The sequence below is a fragment of the Lynx canadensis genome, chromosome A1, assembly GCF_007474595.2.
Source record: "Lynx canadensis isolate LIC74 chromosome A1, mLynCan4.pri.v2, whole genome shotgun sequence".
Classification (NCBI taxonomy): domain Eukaryota; kingdom Metazoa; phylum Chordata; class Mammalia; order Carnivora; family Felidae; genus Lynx; species Lynx canadensis.
The window spans coordinates 174,203,777-174,213,659 of NC_044303.2; the positions used below are offsets into that span (position 1 = coordinate 174,203,777).

At 56.9% G+C, this 9,883-nt stretch overlaps 1 protein-coding gene across 2 annotated transcripts; it reads left to right on the forward strand.

Moving 5' to 3' along the window:
- The first annotated feature begins 361 nt into the window (after nucleotides 1-361).
- SNCB (synuclein beta) lies at nucleotides 362-9,443 on the forward strand. Of its 2 annotated transcripts, none has more exons than XM_030327139.1 (6): nucleotides 362-444; nucleotides 1,087-1,216; nucleotides 4,047-4,088; nucleotides 4,312-4,430; nucleotides 8,562-8,651; nucleotides 9,013-9,443. In XM_030327139.1, the coding sequence occupies exons 2-6, from the start codon at nucleotides 1,096-1,098 to the stop codon at nucleotides 9,043-9,045; spliced, it is 405 nt and encodes a 134-aa protein (XP_030182999.1). In that variant the 5' UTR covers nucleotides 362-444; nucleotides 1,087-1,095; the 3' UTR covers nucleotides 9,046-9,443. The 2 variants fall into 2 exon arrangements, with proteins under 2 accessions (XP_030182999.1, XP_030183008.1); XM_030327148.1 differs by lacking the exon at nucleotides 362-444 and adding an exon at nucleotides 843-947.
- The last annotated feature ends 440 nt before the right edge of the window (nucleotides 9,444-9,883 follow it).

Here is a 9,883-nt window from a genome sequence, read left to right on the forward strand (position 1 = left end):
ACTCGGCTCCTGGGGTCGGGACGCGAGTCTGACGCCCAAGGGTCCCCAGAGGCGCGTCGGGGGGCCGCCCCCGGAGGCCAGCGGGCTCCGCGGAGATGTCACCCTCCCCGCCCCCTGTCAGTCAGGCTGAGGGGGCGGCGCGGCCGCCAGAGGGGGCGCTGAGCTCAGAGCTGCCGCAGCGCCCGAGCGGGAGCCGGAGCCCGAGCGTGAGAGCAGCAGGGCGCAAGGCGCGATCCGTGGCTGGCGACGCACCCAAGGCCAGGGCACTGCTGCGCCCCGGCTCAGGGCCCGCGCCCCGCCTGCCGCCGACGGACCTGGGCGCCTAGCGAGGCCCCGATTCCCCATCCGCCCCGAGCCCACCCCAGCCCGGCCTAGCCGAGCCCCAGTGTCCGCCGGCCGCAGCCGCAGCCGCTGCTCCATCCCAAGCCCGGGCTCAGCTTCCAGGTGAGGCGGCCGCGCTCCGGACGCCCGGGTTGGGGAAGGGCTGGGGATGGAGAGGGGACTGGGCGGGATGGGGAAGGGGCTGGGAGCAGAGTTGGGGAACCCGCTGGAGAACGGGGAGACGGCTCCGCTAGGTGCGTGTCAGTGTGCGCCCTGGGGTATGTGTGACTGCTGCTCTGTGTCTGCAACTGCCTGGGTGGCCTTGTGGACGTGCGCCCGTGCCCGTGTTCGTGTGTCAGGGTGTCCGTGTGCGTTTGAACGTCTGCGTGTCCTGTATGTGCACGTGAGCGTGTCGGTGGAGAATGTTTGTGTGTATGGTCGTGTGACTCTGTCGTGTGTGTACGTACAGGCAGGCGCTAGGGCTGCGCGCCGAGCCCAGCACCCCGGTTCCTCGGGGCTGCAGGTTGCAGGGCCCCGGATAACCGAGGCAGTGGATCCTCCCGCGTCCCTGGGTTTCAAGGACGCTAGGACTCGTCGCGGCCCTGTGGCCTCACGCTGGGCAGGGGGTAAGACGGGAGGGGGATCCCGGTCCAGAAGAGCGCTGGAGTCTCAGGAGGGAGGGGAGGGGGCCCGGCGTCCAAGGGGAAGGGCTGGGGTGAGGGTGCGTGGCCAGCGCACCCGTGCCCGTGTGTTCGCCCTCCCCAGGCCGCCAGGATGGACGTGTTCATGAAGGGCCTGTCCATGGCCAAGGAGGGCGTCGTGGCCGCCGCTGAGAAAACCAAGCAGGGGGTCACCGAGGCCGCGGAGAAGACTAAGGAGGGCGTCCTCTACGTCGGTGGGCAAGGGGCAGGGCTTTGGGGCTACCGGGTTCCGGTCCTTGGAGGGAGTGTGGCTGGGGTCCTTAGAGGGAGGGTGTGGGGGGGGGGGTCTGGGCAGGAGAATATGAGTCAGCAGATGGGGCCGGGTCAGCAGGGGTCACCGAGGACACAGCCAGCTGAAGGAAGCCTGGGTCAGTGATGACACCTATGGGGAGGGGGGGAGTGGGGGAAGAGTTGGTGAGGGTGGGGTTCAGCTGAATGGCCGGGGACCAATGTATTGGTCAAAGCAGGTAGCCTTTTATTTTCCCCCTGATTCTTCACATGATTAATAGTTACCTGGAGTTGGAGTTGAGCCCTTACTCTCTGCCAAGTATTGTGTCAAGTGCCATAATGCCCATTACCTCACTTTATGCTCCCGGCCCATTCCACAGAGGTCTAACTATGGTGCTCAAGGTCACACAGCTGCTGAAACCTGAAGCTGGAGTTCGAGCCAAGCTTTATGAACTCCAAAGCCCCTCTCCTTGCAGGCCCTCCCTCCTGGGGCTCCCTGTTCGCCCTCCTCTCCAGCTACTTCCATCTCTGACTTGCTCTGAGGGTCTTCCTGCCTGCCAATGCCTGTGGTTGCACCATTGCCCTCTCTCTGGGTCCGTCCTCCTAGCAGCTTCCAGCTGTGTCAGGAGAAAGACCAAGTGGTTAAAATCTCTCACCCCAAGGGTGAGAGGAGAGGGAGCCCCCAGGGTCATCGGCATAAGGGGATGCAGGGCCCCAAACTGACAATTACTGAATTTATATGGTGGTTCAGGGCTTACTAGTGTGGAGTAGGCAGAATTACCCTTCACGTGTGTTGAAGAGGGCTGGTTAATTCGCCCAGGTTTGTGGCAGATTTGGGATTGTGGCGATGTGCAAAATGTTTGTTGACTTCTTGCTATCTATGTACTAGGAGCTGCTGACTTTCCGGATAGCGATACAGATCATTGGCATAGTGGCATGTGACATCAAGTGGCTGGGATGGGGGCCACTTCAGTAGGGGAACCCGAGGGGGTGACATTTGAGCTGAACCCCAAAGAATAAGGAGCTGGGTGGGGGAGGGGAGTTGGAGGAAGCAGAAAAGGCCTGAAGGAGACAAGCCTGGAGAGCAGAGGGCAGGAAGCAATGGTAGGGGATGAGATCAGAAAAATGGGCAAGAGCCAATTCATGAGAGAGCCCTTGTGGGCCAGGGCAAAGGATTATTACAACTGCCACGAGAGATGGTAAGCTAGGGACAGACATGATCTGATTTCAGAGTAGAAAGGTTCCTCGGGCTTCTGGGGAGAGACCAAATGCAGGGAGGCCTGCCGGGAGGTGGTATAGCTGGAGCTAGGGCACAGGGGATGGAGACAGGCAGGGGCTTGAGCCCACACCTGCCAGGCCCCAGCTTTGGCCTCTCCCCTGCCTCCCCCCTGCCTCCCCCCTGCCTCCCCTTACCCAGCCCTTTCACTTCTATATGGATCCCTGGCTCCCTGACACAGTCTCCCTGCTAACAGACTCAAAGCACCCCCTTCCCCTTAGTTTGGCACCTCCTACTCCTCCCCCTGCCCAGGAACCCCTGACGGCCCCCTGTTCCTACACATTAAAACCTCAGCTTCCTATAGCCACAGTTCATGGTCCCACCTCAGTCTGTATTTCCATCTCTGCAGATGCACAGACAGCATTGATGTGCTCTGTGCAGGTCCAGAAAGCACACCTCATTGTACCTGTCCACATGGTTTCTGGTGGCTGAGATACCCTCCCCACCCCCACCCCACCCCCACCCCCACCCCCAGTCTCCTTTCTGCATATCTGCCTGTTCCCCATTTGTCAAGGCACAGACAGTGCTCTCTCCCCCCTTCACGTACCCTTGGAGGCTAGAAGTCCCCTCCCCACTACATGAGTTCCAGGACACCAAATCTGCCCTTCTCTTATCCCCATCCGACAGTGAGCCATTGGCCTGGGGCGTGGCACAGAGCAGGTGCCAACAAATGTTTGTGGGAGGAATGACTGGGTACAAGCAGCCCGCCCCCTGCTGTCTCGGTCTGGCTGACCTTAGCCCGGAGGATCCTGCCTTCCCATGCTGTCCTCTCCTCCTTCCACCAGCCTCAGCCCTACTAGACACCCTTTTACCTATTCTGGGGTCTGCTAGCTGTTGTCTGCACTGCCAGATCCTCAGTATAGCAGACTCCCCACTTCCCTGAGGGCTCCTGCCCCCCACGTCAGATCACGCCATCTTGCCTTTCCCAGCTACCTCCTAAGAAGGCCTGGCCAATGCCAGGGGTGTCAGTCCCCCTGACACCCATTGTGCACCTGAGACCCCTCACTTCATCCAGAAGGAGAAATTCACACCCCAGTTAGGAGAAGAGTCTTTAGTTGGAATGGAGTGGGAGCTGGCGGGGGTGAGTGTCCATGGGTGAGGTGTGAGCAGTCAGGCCTCAAGGACACCAGAGGAACCTTTCCAAATACGAACCTCCCAGCTCCAGCCCCACCCCCACCCCCACCTCCACCTGCTCACCCTGGTCGGACAGTTAAATGAAACCGGGGAAGTAGAGTGCTGGCTCTCAGGTGGCACACCCCAGAGGGGTGCAGGTATCATTGCAGGTGGAGAAGGGGCAGACTGTGGGGGAGAACTCGCAGTCCTCAGGGAGCAGGTGTGGAGGGTTCAGTGCAGTGATGAGGGATGTACCTGTGAGCTTTGGGGGCCCAAAGAGGCGGTGATGAGGCCAGGATGCCCACTGTTGTCTGGATCCCTCTGCCCACTCTGTAAACCCCGTGCTTGCCAGAGTGTCTGTTCCCTCAGCTCGGAGTCCTTATGTGTGCTCCTTTTTGTCCCTGCAGGAAGCAAGACTCGAGAGGGGGTGGTACAAGGAGTGGCCTCAGGTACCAGCCCAGCCCTGGCACAGCCCCCTTCCCACACCTCGGGCCTGGGATCTGACTGGGATCTGGAGGTGGGGGGCTGGCAGTGGAAAAGGGTACCCCCAAAGATTCCTGAGAGTGTGCTCCACGAGGGAGGCAAGCCCTGGGACACCACGAGGGACAGATGCATCTATGTCTGCTTTACCTTGGCCCCCAATCCCCTTCTCAAATCCTATACCTGCTCCAGTGGCTGAAAAAACCAAGGAGCAGGCGTCACATCTTGGAGGAGCCGTGTTCTCTGGGGCTGGGAACATTGCAGCAGCCACAGGCCTGGTGAAGAAGGAGGAATTTCCCACTGATCTGAAGGTGAGCTTTCCTCTCGCCATGGACACGCACACACACACACACACACACACACACACACATGCCAGGCAGGCACAGCTGTATGGGTGCCACCGGGCTGCCGGCTCCTCCAGCCAGCCCGGGCACACCTTGTCTCACGTTCTGCAGGACCCTGCTAGACTCAGCTCGGAATGAGTCCGCATGAAGTTGTGTATGGGTGTTGTGCTTCCTGTGACAGTGACCCAGATCTGATTGTATACATGTATCCTGCTTGTGAGCGTGACCTCGACCACTTAGGGCCACGTCTGTATGTCACTGATTGTTCATTCATTTCTTGTCATTCAATAAGTATCCATGCCAGAGAGGAATTATTCTAGGGGTTGCCACAGTGAATATGTTCATGGACCTGACACTGTAGTGGGAGAAGATAGACAGTAAAAAGCCAACCAATAAACCAGATGGTTTCAGACAGGGATAAGTGCTATGAAGAAAAGACAAAGGTGATGCGATAGAGAGTCAAGCGGTAAGGGGACTGCTTTAGTTGGGAGGGCTGCTCTGACAAGGTGACATTTGAGCTGACACCCAAGGGATGAGGCAAGCCATGCGAGAATTGTATTTCAGGCAGTAGGAACAGCATGTGCAAAGGCCCTGAGGCAGGCATGAGCAAGTGTTGGCCATGGAGGAGGGGCGAAATATGCATCACATATTTGTGCAGGCATGTTCCTCCAGGGGGGAGTGGCAGTGGCTGTCCACGTGCGCATGAAGGCAAATACTTTCATTAGAATACACTACAGCGTAAAAGCTGTGATCTCTGAAGCGCTGCAGAGTTGGATTTGAATCCCAACTCCACTGCATCCTGACTGTGTGACCCTGGGCAGATCCCATCACATCTCTGAGCCTGATTCTTTGGCTTTAAGACAGAAGATGAATACAATAGGGCTCTAACATAGATTGGGGATAATACATATTGGAGGTTCTCAAAACGTATGTGCGCATCAGAATCATCAGGAGGTCAGGTTAAAATGCAGACTGTTGGCCACATCCTTAGAATTTCTGACTCTCTAGGTCTGAGATGGGACCCGAGAGTTTGCATTTCTAACAGGTACCCAGGTGATGCTGATGCTGCAGGTTCAAGGACCACACTTTGAGAACCACTGAGGTAAAGAGCCTGACTTGCATTCAGTGAGTGCTTAGTAAAAGATGATAGCCCTGCCATCGTATGAGTGATCCATACCTGCCCCCAGGGGCGCACGTGACCACAGGTGTGCATGGAAGTGCACCACCGTGACAGTGAACTCTGTGGTCCTATATGTCTGCCAGACATTCCTTCTGTGAGGTGCTCCGTGTCTGTCCACATACAAGTGCAGACCGCCTTCGTGGGCGTGAGGGTCTCTTCAACTTTTGGTTTGGGAGATTAGGTACATTCTGCATGAGTGTATCCACTGGGCTCTGGGAGGAGACCCCACACCACCCTTCACTGCAGACATTTTACACAACTGGTCCTTTCCCCTGTTGGAAGTCTGGGACTTGACTCAGAAGTTCTGGTTCAAGTCCTGCCTATGCATTTTACCAGCTGTGTGACTTCCCGTTTCTTATCATTATTTCCAGGGACCGCTCCCATTCATTGATGTCTTGTACGGGCAGGCAGTGTTCTAGACACGTTACATGGAGTAACTCCACAACTAGCTCACTTTATAGATGAAGGAACTGAAGCCCAGAGAGGTGAAGTGACTTGCCCAAGATCCCAGTTCCTGCCTGTCTCTCTAAGAAGAAGGTGGTTGGGAGGATAAGCTCAGGTTACATCACCGGAGTAGCTTGGTGCCCCACAAGGCCGGCCCCTGTGCTGGGAGCTGGGGTGCTGAGAAATCCAGGTCTGAGTCTGAGTTGTCAGCCTCGAAGCTGTTTGTGAGAGGCCTTTGCACAGAACCATTTCTCTTAGGCCTCCTTCCTCCTACCAGCACTTGTGATACCTCTGCTCTAAGGGGGCTCACGATCGTGGATTTCCTCTTTAAACAACAGCCCTTTGGGGTTACCGGGCATGGGGAACCCGTGCAAGTCCAGGATGCACATTTCTGAGTGTCTCCACTTCCCAGCCTGCTCGTGTGCATTATCATGGGACCCTCCCCACATTCCTACTCTCATTTCCCATCCAAAGCAGCTGAGTTCACGGTGAAGTGACTTAACCTGATGCCAAATAGCTAGTGAGTGGCCAGGCTGGGATGTTTTTTAAGTAAACATTTTACTGAGGTACAACGTACACGCAGAAACCACACGATCGCATGAAATTTTCAAAGAGGGAACCCCCCCTCCCATGTAACCAGCACCCACAGCAAGACACAGATCATCAGCCCCTCAGAAGCCTGCCTTAGACCTCCTTCCAGTCCCAAACCCCCCAGGCCCAGGCTAGGGTAAGATGAGTGAGGTGTCTGGGGTGCAAAATTTGAAGGGGACACTCATTCTCGGGTCTCATTTGCATGGCCTTGAGAGTGAGTACCTTCTTAACATTTATACCCTTATTCACCTCGCCTTTGTCCTGGCCCTGCCTCCCCCTCCAAGGGTAATTGCTTCTTGACTTCTGACACCACGAATGAGTTGGGTATTTTTCCACTTCATACAAATGTTATCATCAAGTACATGCTCTTCTGTACGTAGCTTCTTTCACTCAACACTGTGAGATTCAGCCATGTGTGGCATGCATTGTCATTCTTCATTCTTGTTGCACATCAACTATCGTGTGATTAGCCATAGTGCACACCTCCATTCTACTGTTGTTGGACATTTGGGTCGTTTCCAAATGATGTGCTCAAGCTATTTGTTTTTTAAGAAAGGTTTAAAGTTTATTTATTTGAGAGAGCAAGAGAGAGAGGGAGCAGGGAAGGAACAGAGAGAGACAGAGAGAGAGAATCCCAAGAAGGGCTCCTCACTGTCAGCAGGGAGCCTGATGCAGGGCTTAAACTCACGAACTGCAAGATCATGACCTGAGTCAAAATCAAGAGTCAGACACTTAACCAACTGAGCCACCCAGGTGCCCCACAAGCTGGGATTTTTAATACTGGGTGACTCTGAGCAAACTAATTTTTCCCCACCTCCTAGGTTTTGGTGTACCCCATCTGTACACTGGGGGAAATGAGCCAGGTCAGGAGCTATAAACTCAGCCCACCTACACTGGGCCCACCTACACTGGCAATGTGAAAGAACTAAAGCTGCCTGGATAGGGGTAAGGCAACTAGACCACAGAGGTGGTCAGGCAGGCCTTCTCAGTGCCAGCCCCCCAGGCTCCCAAGATTCTTACCTCTGCCCAGTAGGGAGGGACCGTGGTTATATGTGGAAAATGGGGAGGTGGTATACCCCCTACCTACAGATTCCCTCAGGGGTCCAGGAGTGTGCCAGCCCATATGTGGCCTTGTGCAGCCGTGCACGCACCCCAGGTTATTGTGTGTGCTGTGGGCAGCTAGCTCAGTCTTGTGTTTGTGCACATACATGTGCTCACCTGCAGGTGGCTGGCCGTGTGTCTGGCAACCCCCTACTTGTGTGCCTGCTGGTCTGCACCCATCTGGGCAGCAGATGCAGGGGGGAGGGGAGAGTCTTAGCTCACACATCCAAGCAACACCATGAGCTGTTGCTTCCAGCTTATCTTAAAATAGCAACCGCTGAAGAAATCAGGCCACACAGGACCCTGGGGGAGGGATGGGTGGAAGGTGGCAAGGGAATGGCTCAGAGCTCCTGCCCAGCCCTGTCTCAGAGCTTCCATCTCCCTCCAGCCCAGAGGAGCCTCCAGGGTTGTCTCTGGGGTCCTGATGCCCAGCAGAGGCTGACACAAGGCAGGCAGGGATAAATGGGTGATCGAGCGTGCTCTCTCCCCATCCCATCCATCCAAGTGATGGAAGCGCAGGTGGCTACCAGGTACTGAGGGGATGGATATGGAGAGCCTTGTTTCCCCTTTCCACTCCCAGCTTCCTGGTGATCTGGGGTGATTTCACCCCTCACACCTTCACTCCACTTCTGAGGCACTCCAAATAAACAATTTAATGAGAAATTCTGGTTGTACTGCCAACAAAGCCCAGCCTTCCCCCAATCAGCCAAAAGCTTCCCAGGGTACAAATTTCAGGAGCATCTCCAGCTGCCCTCATGGCCCTGTCCCTTCTCTGCCTGCAGCCAGAGGAAGTGGCCCAGGAAGCTGCTGAGGAACCACTGATCGAGCCCCTGATGGAGCCAGAAGGGGAGAGTTATGAGGAACCACCCCAGGTGAGGGGTGGCAGGGCTGGGTGGGGCTTTGGGCATCCTAGAAGATTGCCACCATCCCCAGCTAGGGTGGGAGGACCCTGGTAGGGTACGGTTGGGCCAGGGAACTTCATACCCCCCTTTTCTAGAACCAGGCCCTAGGAGGTGGCAACAGAGAGGGAGGACAGATGGCGCCTAGCACTGGGCCCCAGGCACCCCTGCCCTGGAAAGTCCCAGCTTCCAGGTTCCTCCCCTGCCCAGGGAGAGGGGCGTGCACTGTTCCTCCTTGAAGGGGAGGAGTCTCAGGGCCAGAGCCTGGCCACTTGGTCTCCAACCACTTCCTCTTTTGCTCTTCCCCACTCCATCCCCCATCCCTCTACTGCAGGAGGAGTATCAGGAGTATGAGCCAGAGGCGTAGGGGCCCAGGACGGCCCCCCACCAGCAGCACAATTTCCTCCCTGTCCCCTGCCCCACCCCCCCAGAGCCAGGGCTGTCCTTCTACCCCTTCCCCCCAAACACGAGATCTTCCTTTGCTCCGAGGGGCTCCCTTGGAGCCTGTGTTGGTGTCTGTCCATCTGTCTGTCCTACCCGCCCGCGTCCAATCCTGGGGCGCGGACAGGGCCGGGGCTGTTGCCCCCACGTATGTTGCCCTCCTCCCCACCGCATCCCGTCCAATGTCTGCGCGGGTGTAGCATGTTCTATGTATTTTTAAACGAAGATCAGAAAGCGACGGCTCCCTCCACACATCCCCGACAGAGACTCTCCGAGGGCCCCCCCTCCCCCCGGGCAGCCCAGAGCCCCCCACCCAACTCCCACAACGATCCCAAGAACGTTTGTTGTTTTTGTTTTGTTTTGTTTTGTTTTTTTAAACCAAAACCAGGAGCCAGGCTGTGCCATGCCCCCTCCCTCAGCCGGCCCAGTCCGAACGCGGGCGTCGTGTGTCGTGATTGTGGCATGGAGAGTCCCCCACCCCCCGTGTGAGCGTGTCCTGGGTGGGCGGGCCCGGGCGCCTCCCCCCTTCGCGTGTCCACGAATAAAGCCAATCTGTCTGTAGCCGCCGCCGCATGGGCAAAGGCAGGGTTGGGAGGTGGGTGGGGGCGGCCGACCGGCTTCCAGGTCCCAGACTACAGGCCTGGCACCCTCAGCCCAGGTACAAGACTGACCACCTCGTGCCTCAGTTTCTCCATCTCCTATCTTCCCCTGGGATGACCTGGAGGGAGAGGGTCTACGCAGGCTGGGTACTGCTGTTGGCTAGG